At 42.9% G+C, this 14,768-nt stretch overlaps 2 protein-coding genes across 2 annotated transcripts; both read left to right on the top strand.

The window, feature by feature from the left end:
* Window positions 1-19: 19 nt before the first annotated feature.
* Window positions 20-3,477, top strand: LOC117057323 (vomeronasal type-2 receptor 26-like). The gene is made up of 4 exons (XM_033168163.1): window positions 20-160; window positions 563-712; window positions 1,049-1,175; window positions 2,576-3,477. The coding sequence occupies exons 1-4, from the start codon at window positions 20-22 to the stop codon at window positions 3,475-3,477; spliced, it is 1,320 nt and encodes a 439-aa protein (XP_033024054.1).
* Window positions 3,478-7,174: 3,697 nt separating this feature from the next.
* On the top strand, window positions 7,175-13,371 carry LOC117057322 (vomeronasal type-2 receptor 26-like). Its single transcript, XM_033168162.1, has 6 exons — window positions 7,175-7,434; window positions 9,040-9,331; window positions 9,546-10,406; window positions 10,948-11,175; window positions 11,972-12,014; window positions 12,470-13,371. Exons 1-6 carry the CDS (start codon window positions 7,175-7,177, stop codon window positions 13,369-13,371), a joined length of 2,586 nt encoding a protein of 861 aa, XP_033024053.1.
* The last annotated feature ends 1,397 nt before the right edge of the window (window positions 13,372-14,768 follow it).

The raw sequence follows: 14,768 nt of genomic DNA, 5'->3' as shown, positions 1-14,768 counted from the left end.
AGGTGTTTTTGAAATGCACATGACTGGGCAGAGCTACAGTATCTATAATGCTGCCTATGCTGTAGCTCATGCATTGTATGGCATTTCCTCATCCAGATCCCCGCACAGAGCAGTGACCGTTGGTGACAGTGTTGGATCTCCATCTCTGCAGCCTTGGCAGGTAATGTTACTGAGCCAAAAATTCTCATGCCAATGGACAGATTAACAGAAGGATGACAGGAAGTTGTCTTTTACTAAGTTAGGCCTCTCATCCATCTGTTTCAGTATTGTGTACACTGTCTGGCTTGGAATCTCAAGGGTTTGAGACAAGATGATATTCCCAGTGTCACTGAAGTTTCTGGGGATTGAATCTAGACCTTTCCATGCCAATAGGTGCTCAACCAGTGACCTGTTCCCTTTACTGCCCCTCTTCTCATATGTAAAAAAAGAGATGATAAAGTATTCTGCATCTTAGTCATGGTTACTCTTTTGCTGGTTTACATTTCATCTTGTAGCTTGACCTTGGAATCTGTTCCACTTGGCAACCTCAAGTAGTTTGATTCTTCTTTTTCTTTTTAAATAGATCAACTCATTTCTTCAAGGTGTTTCATTTAACAACTCAGCGGGAGAAACGGTTTCATTTAATGATAACCGGGAAATGAGAGGAGGATTTGATATCATGAATCTGGTCACATTCCCAAACACATCATTCCAGAGAGTGAAAGTTGGATGGGTAGGTCTCAGTGATAGAGGAGATAAAGTGTTAATCATCAATGAGGACAAAATTCTATGGCACCCAAGTTTTAACCAGGTACGGATTGTAGTTACGAACTGCAGAGATTTTGCACCTTTCGGTAAAGCTACTAAATAACAACAGGGATAATAAGAACAACAATGATGTCTAGGGCATTCAGAAATGTGATGTGAAACTGCTCTGCCAAATCTCCCTTTCCCCACTTTGAAATCAGTATTACATTGAAAGCACGCTAAAAACAGAGCATAAGATTGTCCTGTGGGTGGCATATAGGAAAGCACTCCCACCACCAACTCCTCTCATATTTTTGCAAAGGTGCTTCCCTTTTCTCTGTGCAATGAACCCTGCAACTCTGGTCATCAGAAGAAAACAAAGGAAGGGGAAAAGTTTTGTTGCTATGATTGTGCTCCATGCCCAGAGGGGAAGATTTCAAACCAGAATGGTAGGTAAAGCTCTTGCATCCTGATAACGAAATAAAGAGACTGACACACAGGCTGGGCTTGAGCTGGGGCACTTTTATTTAGTGAACACAACAAGGTCAGCAGAGGAGGATAAATTCAAAAGGCAGAACTGTCTTGAACCAGAACTGTAGCCATTGGGTGACACACAGGGCTTTTTTTCAGGCAGAACTGGTGCTTTTTTCTGTAGGGACACAGTGGGACGTGTACCCCTAAACATTTTGTGTTGACATGACGGACGGATGGATGGACCGGTGCCCAGGGAGGGGAGTTTGGGACAGCCACAGTGGTGGTGATGGCACTGCTGTTCCTTCTCCTCTATTTGCCGGTCTCAAGCAGACCCCCCCCCCCACCGCCATTCCCACCCGCTCATCACCGCTGCTGCCATGCATCCCTCATCTAGGGGTTGAGAGGGCGTGAGGGTAGGAAGGGTGAGGGGGAAGGGTGGGGAGCAGCCAAAATGAGAATACCCCTAAACATTCTTTTGAAACAAAGCAGAACTCAACGGAACTCAGTTATCGTAATTCTCAGGTGTGCAACATTGCCATTCTAAGAGAATGAGGGGGGTGTTCAAGGTGAGTTGAAGATGATTGAATCCTTATCTGTCTGGTCAGTTTTGGAGCAGAGCCTGCTCTCCTTCAAAAATTATATCCTGAAACAAAAAAGCCCTGCAAGAGGCATCATATTTGGAGGAAGCTCAAAGCAAACTAAGGAATAGAGGGAAGTAGGGGCGTGGCTACCCAGTGACAGCCTATGCATTCCCTGAATTAACAGGAGCTATGAAAGGAAGAGCCTCAGGCCAACAAAGGAAAGCATTTGCTCTCCAACAATCTCAGGTCTCCTATTGAATTTGAAACCCTGCCTGACCTTGCTTTGCTTTGCAATTTTGCTAACAGTTTAATTGCTGCTTTAGCAGAGAAAGCAAGAGTCCTCAGGTATAAATCCAACTGTGATTGTGGGAGGCAGAAAAACCAAAAGCCCCAGCAAAGGAGGGACATCCCTGATAGGCTAAAATGCACCTATTCTGGAAACAAAAAGGAACTGGCAGGCTGCAAGTGAAAGGGAGCGCAGAGAGCCCCCCCCCCCTGCACGAATGAACAATTGTTATAGGGGCTGGGAATTAAACCAAAAGGTGTGCTCCTTATATTGGACCTTAAAGCGGACCTCCTCATCTCATGCCACTTTTAAATGTGACAATAAGTTCACTGCTCGTTGGTGTGCTGTCTCTCATGGCCAGTGTGCCACAAATGTGCCTTGACAGCCAGTCCTGCTGTGGTGGAACAGCCATAATGTACAATTTGTCACAATACATGGTTCATTCAATGGACTAGATCAGAAGAATTGCCAGTGGATTTCTGTTTATACTTTTCTTTATTTTTCTCAGATATGGATGCTTGTTCCAATTGCCCAGAAGATCAGTATCCAAACAAGAAGAGAAATGGATGCATGCCCAAAGTAATACATTTTTTGTCCTATGAAGAACCTTTAGGGATCACTTTAACCTCACTTAGTGTCTTATGTTCTCTGATTACTGCTTTCGTGTTGGCTATTTTTATCCAGCACAAAGATACCCCCATAGTCATAGCCAACAACCGAGATCTCACCTACACTCTCCTGGTCTCCCTCCTGCTCTGCTTCCTCTCCTCTTTGCTTTTCCTTGGCAAACCTGGCAAAGTGACCTGCCTTCTCCAACAGACTGCTTTTGGCATCATCTTCTCTGTAGCTGTTTCTTGTGTGTTGGCAAAGACCATCATTGTTTCTCTAGCATTCATAGCCACAAAGCCAGGATCCAAGATGAAGAAGTGGGTGGGAAAGAGACTGGCTCATTCCATTGTCTTTTCAGCTTCCCTCATTCAAGTTGGTATCTGTACTCTGTGGCTGACAACGTCTTCCCCCTTCCCTGATCTAGACATGAATTCAGTAGCTGAAGAAATCATTATACAATGTAACATTGGGTCAGCCACCATGTTCTATTGTGTCTTGGGCTACATGGGCTTCCTGGCCATTGCTAGTTTCATTGTGGCCTTCCTGGCCCGCAAGTTACCTGACAGTTTTAATGAAGCCCAGTTCATCACCTTCAGTATGTTAGTATTTTGCAGTGTCTGGATCTCTTTTGTTCCAACCTACCTGAGCACAAGAGGGAAAGGCATGGTGGCTGTGGAGATCTTCTCCATCTTGGCCTCCAGTGCTGGGTTACTGGGTTGTATCTTTTCCCCAAAATGCTACATCATTGTCCTGAGGCCTGAACTGAACAGCAGGGGTCAGTTAATACGAAGAAAGGATTAAGCCATTTGACTTCACTCATAATACCCAAATGTCTGTTGACGAAGCCAGTTGAATGAAAATACATGCACACAACGTAAGTTATAGAGTGACAGGAGCTCACCAAGACAGTAGCTAAATTCCTCTATCTGATCTTTTGCTGCTGAAGTACATTACAGGACCCTGCCCTTGTTGGAGACCCGCAGAGGTGAAATAGATTGCTGGCCTCCTCTTCCCTTTGGCAAGTGACTGTACCGATGATATGGCGACGAGATCGTACTGGCCTATTTATTTTGAATGTTTGTAAGTGATGCCTGGTGTGCTCTGGTCCATGGGGTCACGAAGAGTCAGACACGGCTAAACTACTAAACAACAACAAAGTTATGCCAATAAAGATTTTGCTAAGTTATAGACATTCTTTTTCAATATGTTGCTACATTTCTTTACAAAGTTTCAGTTTCCTTGTTAGGGTACATAACCAAATGCTTTGTTCAGCTGTCTGACATGTTGACGTGTTCCATGGTGGAATATTGGTATTTAAAGGATATTGGGGGGGGGGAACTGAATTTCTCTACATCACATAAATATTTTGATTCTGATATTTTTTTCTCCCTTTTCCACTCAGGCCTTCATTGGATATTGGTAGATGTGATGGGTTCCTTCTCTTCTGTATCAGAATTTCTCATTTTATTAGTTGAAAAAATAAATCCATTTCTGTTTTATTACATGTGCTGTGGTTTCTTTCTATTTCTTTACTCTGGGAGTGTTTTTCAAGAAAGAGATGTTGTGGTTGGAGGAAACTGTCAGTATCATTTCTCTCAGTTTCTTGTTCTTTTTAACTTTAATCCAGCTTTCATTTCCAATGCAAATTGCAATATTTAAAAAACAACAACAAACCCCTCATAATTATTTCAGTGTTTTAGGTGTCATTTATCCTGATATACACTTTTCTGTATCCAATATTTTCTAATAGAATGTATTTTCATGTTATCTCTACAAATATATGCATTGGTTTCACATTTCCCCCCAACATGATTTATTGGAGAGTTGTGCCACAAAGTTCAAAGAAGTTCCAATTTTAAATGATACCTGTGTTTTGGCTTGCATATTGTGTCAAGAAAAGAGAATGAGTTAGTTTCTTCTTACAGTGTAAAGAGAACCAAATTTTTCCACCACTAACAGCATGCCAGTGTGGTGTAGTGGTTAAAAGCAGTAGACTCGCAATTTGGGGAACTGGGTTTGCATCTCTGTTCCTCTACATGCAGCTGCTGGGTGACCTTGGGCTAGTCACACTTATTGATATTTCTCAGCCCCACTCACCTCTCAGAGTTTTTTTGTGGCGGGGGGAAGGGAAAGGAGAATGTTAACCTCTTTGAGACTCCTTCGGGTAGTGATAAAGCGGGATATCAAATCCAAACTACTACTACTCTTCTTCTTCTTCTTCTTCTTCTTCTTCTTCTTCTTCTTCTTCTTCTTCTTCTTCTTCTTCTTCTTCTTCTTCAACAGAAGTTTAACCCAGATTGGAAAGGAGAACCAGAACCATTTAATTTGGGGTTATTTTCAGTTCATTGAGTCTTTATGATTTGGGAAAGACATTTGAGAGTATTTGGCCTATCACAAAAATCTCGACCCTTGTCTTTCTTAGCTCATAAGAGCTGGCCTACTCTTGTGTGTTTCATCTATCTATCTATCTATCTATCTATCTTTATTAAACATTCAACACATATTTACACAACAATTTACCATGTTACACTTTATGCACGTACACTATGTTGAAAAAAGAAAAACACAGCGAAAAATAGAGGAGGAAAAAAAAGAAAATGAAGAATAAAGATAAGAAAGCTAAGATAAACTTCCGATTGTTCTAAAAAAACTGAATCTCATTTGTTATTTTTTTTACACAGTATCATGTTATTGTACTTTGTTTCCTTAATTTCTTTCAAAGAAAAAGTCCTTAGTTTATTATCTATACATTAAAAGAACCATTCATGGTCTGCCAGGAGATTTTTGCTATCATAGTAGTTCCCCCCCCAAATATTCTTTAAATACTATCCATTCTTTATTCACCCTCTACATTGAGTACCCTCTAACTCTCCCCATCATTATTGCCAATTGATTGTATTCTGTCATTTTTACCTGCCATTCTGACTTTGTAGGTGTAATTTCACTCTTCCAATTCATTGGTACCAGAATCCTGGCTGTGTGTTTCTGTGTGCCTGTCAGTGGAGTTCCAAGGGCTCCTACATGGTTTCCTGTGGAAAGGGAATAGTACTTTCAGATTAATTAGAGTGGGGATTTCTGCTCAGTCCAGCAGTGTTCTATTCTGTCCACCATGCTCATCAACATCTGTAGGGCAGCTTTGGGAGTGCTGATCTTCAGATTTGGAGTGAAGTCTCATCAATATCCTGATGGAGCCAAGATTTCTTCTCCCTGACATAAGAATTAGCTACTTGATGGGTGTCTGGAGTCATTCATGGGCAATAAAGATAGCATAGAGGTGTGTGGAGTGTTGGCTCTTGGATCTGGGAAGCAGGAAGGTGACCTCTTCTAGATGGTTGCACTACCCTTGACAGTACAGGTGCATCATCTGGTGCAGATATTCCGGACTGTGATTTGGAACCTGTTGTCATCGTTGGAGGCCGCCTTCTTCTATGAAACTCATCCTGTACCCACATACTTGGGGGTAATTAATAAACACAAAGAAACATGATTCTTGATAGACATGAATACCATTGTACTGGAAGTTAACAGGCCCTGGTCATTAGCTGCTGCAGAGCAGGACACCAGCCTAAATCACACCGTGCATTCACAATTTGGGGACCTGGTTCTTTAACACCCATCCATGCTGATTGTGTAGCAGTACTTGCAGGAAATATCTTCTATAGGGTTGAACTCAGATGAACCAACTTCAGAAAAGTGCATCCTGGTTACCATGGGGAAATGAAAGGCAAATTATGGAAATTCCAAGAACTACTAGAGAACGAGGCAGAATCAAGGGAAGCCCACTCTTCGGAAGTGGGAAAACAAAACTTTTAAGGGACTCAGCAGATCCTCTCTCTCTGGTGTTGAAACAACTCACGTATCATTCACAGCTCTGACTTCATTCATTGGTTGATAACACTGACAAAAGCAACCAAAGACCCTCATATCTAAAAAAAAGAAAAGAAAAAAGAGAGAGCACAGAAAAGTGTAAATCAACATGTCATTGTTTTCCTTTTGGGAGATATTGAGGGTTACTTTTTAAAATTCAGAGTCTGTGGCCCTTGTCTGGGGTTCATTCACCATAGAACTTTTCACTCAAATTCCCCTGAGTCCTTCAAAGACCAGAGCCAACTTGTTATTCCATCTGGGAAAAAATAAAATAAAAAAGTTTTTGAGCAAAAGTAGCACTCAAAGTCCATATTATAATGAAGTAATGAACTCCCTCTGCAATTATCTAGATCACACTCATTTGTTCAGCTTGATAGAGCTCTCAAGAGTTTCCTAAGGACATCAGGAAACAGTCAACAACCCAGCATAGGAAGAGCATTAAATATGCTCCTGTGACAGTGAGATGTAGGAGTGTGGAGTATTGAGAGAGGGGGAGGCCATCATTATCAACACTTTTTCTTATAATGGAGTTTTAATCATTTAAGTTCATATTCAAAGCATTTGTACACCTGCTCATGCTAAAAATAAGGCTAACAATGCATCTTCCAAGACTGTTCAGCTGAGACAGGGGATGTGTTTGGACAACTCTGCATCTTCCAAGAGAGATCTTGAAGCTACCATGGTGAGGCTCCTGATGCTGATGCTGATGCCTCACACAATGCGCGAAGTCAGGGCAATTAAGTGCCCTGCAGCTGATCCAATCCTTGTGCCCCATGAATGGGGCCAAGCAGGGGACCTCTTCATTGGTGGAATTGTTACTCAGAGCACCTACGTTTTTAATAAACTTTCATTCAAGGAACATCCTTCTCGGGAGCTGTTTGACATTCCACAGTAAGCAAGAATATTCCCACCACCCTTATTATATGTGTGCTCCACTGAATCAGCAAAGAACAACAACAAACAGCTTTGCTTGTGTGATTCAATTCAATTCAATTCATTATTTGTACCTTGCCCATCTGGCTGGGTCTCCCCAGCCACTCTGGGTGGCTTCCAACAAATATTAAAATACATTAAAATATCAGATTTTAAAATTCCCTAAACAGGGCTGCCTTCAGATGTTTTCTAAATGTAAGGTAGTTGTTTATCTCTTTGACCTCTGATGGGAGGGCATTCCACAGGGCGGGTGCCACTACCGTGAACGCCCTCTGCCTGGTTCCCTGTAGCTTTACTTCTCGCAGTGAGGGAACCACCAGAAGGCCCTCGGTGCTGGATCTCAGTGTCTGGGCAGAACGATGGGGGTGGAGACGCTCCTTTAGGTATACAGGACCGAGGCCGTTTAGGACTTTAAAGGTCAGCACCAACACTTTGAATTGTGCTCGGAAACGTACTGGGAGCCAATGTTCAAATTTTTTATTGATTGATTGATTGAATTTATATACTGCTCTATACCTGGAGGTCTCAGGGCGAGTCACAGATCAAAATCAAAATATAAAACAACAATATTTATCATCAAAATAAAACAACAACCCAACAAACCCCTTCCAAAAAATGAACCATATTTTTAAAGGGCATAGGTGTGCCCCCCTCCACTTACTGAAAATGAGACCAAGAAAAGGGTGCAAAGGCAGACATCTGTGCCAAATTGGCACCTCAGAAAGCATCAGTCAACCTTATATTCTCTTGTTAATCAAATAAAAGAAAATAATAAAGGAATATGTATATGTAGGCAAACTGATTTGAAACAGGAGTGAACAGAGAGCTAAATGAAACCAACTTATTGACAAAAGCATTGATTTCTGGAACACTTTAAAGACTTAACAATACTTTATTCCAAAAGCTTGTGTGGACCCCCATTAAAAGACCCCCATCATGTTCAGCAGATGAGTCTTCGTCAGTACAGTGGTACCTTGAAATGCTTCAGGTTGAAGTCACTTCAGGTTACAGACTCTGCTAACCCAGAAATAGTACCTCTGGTTAAGAACTTTGCTTCAGAATGAAAACAGAAATTGTGTGGCAGTGGCGGTGTGGCAGCAGTGGGAGGCCCCATTAGCTAAAGTGGTACCACAGGTTAAGAACAGTTTCAGGTTAAGAATGAACCTTGGGAACGATTTAAGTTCTTAACCCGAGGTACCACTGTATTATAGTTTCAGGATTACAGGAAAGCATATAGATATATAAAGCAGAGAGGCATGGTGCAGGAGTGCCTTCACAGGGAAAGGAAATGCCAAAATGCTGATAATGAAAATAATATAATTAATGTAAGGATATAAATCCACTAATAAGATGGGGAAATAAGTTCATTCTGCTAGGATGCTTAGAAATGAAAGTGCAACGGAGCAGGTGTGCCAAAGAGAAATTGCAGATTGTAAATAGCATTGCTCTCCTCTATCATAAATCAGATTTTGGCTGAATATGTTTTATGAACATGAATAGGGCATAACAGTCTCATGCATTAAAATATTTTCCCCTCCCTTTTTATATCTTCCCTATTGACAGGGTAACCACAAAGTTCTATCAGAACATCCTGGCCTTGGTTTTTGCCATAAAAGAGATCAATGACAATCCAAAGATCTTGCCCAATGTCACCCTTGGTTTCCACATCTATGACAGCTACTCAGATGCGAGAATGACCTATCGAACCACTTTGGACCTTCTCTTCAAATGGCAAAGATTTGTCCCCAACTACAAATGTGACACTCAGAAAAACCTCATGGCTGTGATTGGGGGACTTACTTCTGAAATCTCTGTCCAAATGGCAGATGTCTTAAGTCTCTACAGGATTCCACAGGTATAATCAGTGCATAGGGGAATGTGGGGAAGTTTCTTTTGACATACTTTTATTTAGGAAGAATAGAGAAATATTAGGGTGATAAAGAAATAGCTGGGAAATTGCATTATTTTCCCATAACTAGAAATCTAGCCAGTATTTTTAAAAAACTAATTCAAACTGTGCCTACAAATTTCTTAAGGAAATGTTCTGCTAAATTATCCTTTTCTTTTAGCTCACCTATGGCTCATTTGCTTCAGAGGAGAGTAAATCAATGCAGAAGTCTTTTTATACCATGGTCCCAAATGAAGACCTTCAATATGTAGGGATTATCCGGTTACTTCAGTATTTCAGATGGAACTGGGTGGGGCTCTTTGTTGCCAAATATGACAGCGGGGAACATTTTTTGAAGATCCTGGAGCCATTGTTTTCCCTGAATAGAATCTGTTCAGCCTTCACAAAAAGAATCCCACTTCAAGCTCGTCTAGAATATATGGAAAAAATATCTGGTGAAATTGAAGGTATTTATGAAGGTCTCAGAGATGAAAAGGCCCGTACGCTTATCATCTATAGAACAGATGGGGCAATTGCATGGCTGAGAATGGCTATCTTTATAATAGATAATAGAAATAAGCAAAACGCATCATTTGGAAAGGTCTGGATCATGACAGCCCAGATAGATTTTGTATCATTCGGATTTCAGAGAAACTTGGATTTTCAGTTGTTCCAAGGTGCCCTTTCCTTTACAATTCATTCAGAAGAGTTTCCAGAGTTCAACCAATACCTCCAGAACATCCAAACACAGAGGACCAAAGCAGATGGCTTTTGGAAGGACTTCTGGGAGCAGGCATTTGACTGTCTCTATCCTGATCCAGGTATGCCTGTGACGGACGATGACACATGTACTGGAGAGGAGAGGCTGGAAAGTCTCCCTGCAGGTGTTTTTGAAATGCACATGACTGGGCACAGCTACAGTATGTATAATGCTGCTTATGCTGTAGCTCACGCATTGCATGCTATTTCCTCATCCACCTCCCTGTGCAGAGCAGTGACCGTTGGTGACAGTGTTGGATGTCCATCTCTGCAGCCTTGGCAGGTAATCTAACAAAGCCAGATATTGTCATGTCAATGGATCAATTAAGAGAAAGAACACCGGATGTTCCTTATACCAAGTTAGGCCTTCAGTCATCTGTTTCAGTATTGTGTACCCTAGGGTTTCCAAACTTGGGTCTCCAGGGTTTCCATTCCTATCATCCCTGACCACTGGTCCTGCTAGCTACGGGTGATTGGTCTTTTTGTCCAAAAACAGCTGGAGACCCAACTTTGGAAAGCCCTGGTTGCTCCTACTGGCTTTGGCTCTCCAGGGTTTGAGTCAAGATGAGATTCCCAGTGTTACTGGATGATTCTGGGGATTGAATCTGGGACCTATCCATGCAAGAAGATGCTCAACCAGTGAGTTGCTACGCTTTATGGCCCCTCTTCTCATATGTTAAAAAAAAAAAAGCTGACAAAGTATTCAGCATCTTAGTCATGGTTACTCTTTTGCTGGTTTACACTTCATCTTGTAACTTGACAATGGAATCTGTTTCACTTGGGAACCTCAAATAGTTTGATTCTTCTTTATCTTTTTTAAATAGATCAACTCATTTCTTCAAGGTGTTTCATTTAACAACTCAGAGGGAGAAACGGTATCATTTAATGATAACAGGGAAATGAGAGGAGGATTTGATATCATGAATCTGGTCACATTCCCAAACACATCTTTCCAGAGATTGAAAGTTGGACAGGTGGATCTCAGTGATAGAGGCCATATAGAGTTAATCATCAATGAGGACAAAATTCTACGGCACCAAAGTTTTAACCAGGTACGGATCGTAGTTACCAACCTGCAGAGAGTTTGCCCTGTTAGGTAATGATTAGAGTTCACATACCTGTATTGATGAAGCGTAAGATTGTCCTGTGGGTGGCAAATAGGAAAGCACTCCCACCACCAACTCCTCTCATATTTTTGCACAGGTGCTTCCCTTATCCTTGTGCAATGAACCCTGTCACTCTGGTCATCAGAAGAAAAGGAAGGAAGGGGGAAAGTTTTGTTGCTATGATTGTGCTCCATGCCCAGAGGGGAAGATTTCAAACCAGATTGGTAGGTAATGCCCTTGCAGCCTGGTGATGACCAAATAAAGAGACTGACGCACAGGCTGGGCTTGAGCTGGGCCACTTTAATTTAGTGAACATAACAAGATCAGCAGAGGAGGATAAATTCAAAAGGCAGAACTACCTTGAACCAGAACTGTAGCCATTGGGTGACACACAGGGCTTTTTTCAGGCAGAACCAGTGTTTTTTTGTGGGGGGGTGGAGTGGGACAGGACGCGTACACCTAAACATTTTGTGTTGCCATGACCGATGGATGGATGGATCGGTGCCTGGGGAGGGGAGTTTGTTGCGGCCGTACTAGAGGTGATGGCGCTGCTGCTGCTTCTGCTCCTTTTGGCGGTCTCAGGCAGACACCCTCCCCCCGCCGCAGACATTCCCATCCTCTCAGCACTGCTGCTGCCTCGCATCCCTCGTCCGGGGGGTTGAGAGGGGGTTGTGGGCAGGAAGCGGGGAGGGGGAGGGGAGCAGCCAAATGAGAGTACCCCTAAACATTCTTTTGAAAAAAGCACTGTCCAGAACGCAACGGAGATCAGTTCTGGTACCTCTCAGGTGTGCAGCATTGCCATTCTAAGAGAATGAGGGAGGTGTTCAAGGTGAATTGAAGATGAATGAATCCTTGTCTTTCTGGTCTGTTTTGGAGCAGAGCCTGCCAGTGGTGAAGCTCCATGCTCCGCTACCTGGCGCCCTGGGGTGTGACATGCACCGCAGGGGGCGTGACATGCATTCCAGGGGTGTGGTGCACATCCCGGGGGCATGGCACACATTCCAGGGGTGTAACACCACGCCACAAGGGCATGTCGCTCATTCTTGGAGCGTGATGTGTCACTTGTGGGTGCCCAGTGCTGTCTCTCATGGCCAATGAGCCACAGATGTGACTCGGCAGCCAGTCCTGCTGTGGTGGAACAGCCATAATGTACAATTCATCACAATACATGGTTCATTCAATTCTAGGTCACATGAATAAGAACTGAATATCCATTTAAGCTTTTCTTTATGTTTCTCAGATATGGATACATGTTCCAATTGCCCAGAAGATCAGTATCCAAACAAGAAGAGAAATGGATGCATCCCCAAAGTTATACACTTTATGTCCTATAAAGAACCTTTGGGGATCACTTTAGCCTCACTTAGTGTCTTATGTTCTCTGATTACTGCTTTGGTGTTGGCTATTTTTATCCAGCACAAAGATACCCCCATAGTCATAGCCAACAACCGAGATCTCACCTACACTCTCCTGGTCTCCCTCTTGCTCTGCTTCCTCTCCTCTTTGCTTTTCCTCGGCAAACCTGGGGAAGTGACCTGCCTTCTCCAACAAACTGCTTTTGGCATCATCTTCTCCGTTGCTGTTTCTTGTGTGTTGGCAAAGACCACCATTGTTTCTCTAGCATTCATAGCCACAAAGCCAGGATCCAAGATGAAGAAATGGGTGGGAAAGAGACTGGCTCATTCCATTGTCCTTTCAGCTTCCCTCATTCAAGTTGGTATCTGTACTCTGTGGCTGACAACATCTCCCCCCTTCCCTGATCTAGACCTGAATTCAGTAGCTGAAGAAATCATTGTGCTATGTAATGTTGGGTCTGTCACCCTGTTCTATTGTGTCTTGGGCTACATGGGCTTCTTGGCCATTGCTAGTTTCATTGTGGCCTTCCTGGCCCGCAAGTTACCTGACAGTTTTAATGAAGCCCAGTTCATCACCTTCAGTATGTTAGCATTTTGCAGTGTTTGGATCTCTTTTGTTCCCACCTACCTGAGCACAAGAGGGAAACACATGGTTGCTGTGGAGATTTTCTCTATCTTGGCCTCCAGTGCAGGGTTACTGGGTTGCATCTTTCCCCCGAAATGCTACATCATTGTGCTCAGGCCTGAACTGAACAGCAGGGATCAACTAATACGAAGAAAGAATTAAGCCATCTGTCTTCACTCATAATACCCTAGGGTCTGTTGCAGACGGCAGTTGGGAGAAAATACGTGCATACATCATTGGTTATAGACATTCATTTTAAAGTTATTACTGCATTTCTCTACAAAGTATAAGCTGCATTTCAATTTCCCTGTTAGGGCACATAACCAAATACTTTGTTCAGCTGTCTGACATGCTGACATGTTCCACGTGCATATTTTTTATTTCCGCTCAGGCCTTCATTGGACATTGGTAGCTGTGATGGGTTCCTTCCTTACAGTATCAGAATTTCTCATTTTATCAGTTGAATATAATACCTGTAAATCTATTTCTGTTTTAATACATGTGTTGTGGTTTCTTTCTATCTCTTCTCCCTGGGAGTGTTTTTCAACAAAGAGATGTTGTGGTTGAAGGAAACTGTCAGTATTATTCCTCTCAGTTTATTGTTCTTTTGAACTTTAGAACTTTAATCCAGTTTCTGTAAATATATGCATTTGTTGCATATTTTCCCCATGATTCTTTTTTTAAATAAGTAAATAGAAGTGTAACACAGAATGGGGTAGGAAAAGAAGAACCATTTAATTTGGAATTATTGAGTCTTTATGATTTTGGCTGTGCCCCAGCTGCAGCCGCCCCCTCACTCTGCTATGGTGCTGGGGACACTAGCCCAATTTGTGGGCATCTTGTGGTGTTTGTGGGCATAATGTGAGCAATGCAGGGAGGCTGCACCCATGTTTTCCCCCTTGTGTGGCAGGCATTCTCCACCATTTTTGTTGGTTTCTCATGCTCAGCACCATTTTTGTTTGGATCACACAGTCGGCACCATTTTGTTTGGTCACATGGTCACCACCATTTTGTTTTGAACATGTGGTCTGCCCCATTTAGTTTGTATGAGCATGTGCCAGCCTCCCCACACATTAACTGGCCTTTGGGAGCCTGGTGGTTTGCACTGCTGTCCGCTGAACAGATTGGAAGGCAGTGGTGTGCAGTCGCCCCTTCCTAATAACCTTCCAACAATGCTGTGTTACGGCACCCCCCCCCCCGCCTCCTTCCTTCCTTCAACTGGCTGGGCCTAGTGGGCTGTACTATGGTGTTGCGTTGTAATAGATGCCAACCCTGGCGGGATTATTAAAGGATATCCTTTCAGTGATGTGTGATAATTTGCAGGACAGGAGTATTGCCCATCTAAGGAAGTGTTTAGAGCGAGCCGAGCCTGGCATGTCTAGGTTGGGCTCACACCACCGTCGTTCCCGATGCGGGAGGTGCAGGGATAAGTCACCTTTCACCAGCCCTGCTGACAGTTCCTCGAGCCCCGACGTGCATAGGGTGCAACACAATAAGAAAACATCGTGAAAATATAGGAGCTATGGAAGCAAATGCAGAAGGTCCTCTTTGGACTTGTC

This window comes from Lacerta agilis, chromosome 14 (genome assembly GCF_009819535.1).
Source record: "Lacerta agilis isolate rLacAgi1 chromosome 14, rLacAgi1.pri, whole genome shotgun sequence".
Taxonomy (NCBI): domain Eukaryota; kingdom Metazoa; phylum Chordata; class Lepidosauria; order Squamata; family Lacertidae; genus Lacerta; species Lacerta agilis.
This window is presented reverse-complemented; position numbering and strand designations above follow the sequence as displayed.

Bases quoted from the DNA above. Each gene is read 5' to 3' on its own strand.
- LOC117057323 (XM_033168163.1), top strand. From the start codon at position 20: ATGACTGGGCAGAGCTACAGTATCTATAATGCTGCCTATGCTGTAGCT. The intron at 161-562 runs GTAATGTTACTG...CTTTTTAAATAG, and splicing joins CATCTCTGCAGCCTTGGCAG to ATCAACTCATTTCTTCAAGG. The intron at 1,176-2,575 runs GTAGGTAAAGCT...TATTTTTCTCAG, and splicing joins GAAGATTTCAAACCAGAATG to ATATGGATGCTTGTTCCAAT.
- LOC117057322 (XM_033168162.1), top strand. From the start codon at position 7,175: ATGTGTTTGGACAACTCTGCATCTTCCAAGAGAGATCTTGAAGCTACC. The intron at 9,332-9,545 runs GTATAATCAGTG...CTTTTCTTTTAG, and splicing joins GTCTCTACAGGATTCCACAG to CTCACCTATGGCTCATTTGC. The intron at 12,015-12,469 runs GTGTGCAGCATT...TATGTTTCTCAG, and splicing joins TCAGTTCTGGTACCTCTCAG to ATATGGATACATGTTCCAAT.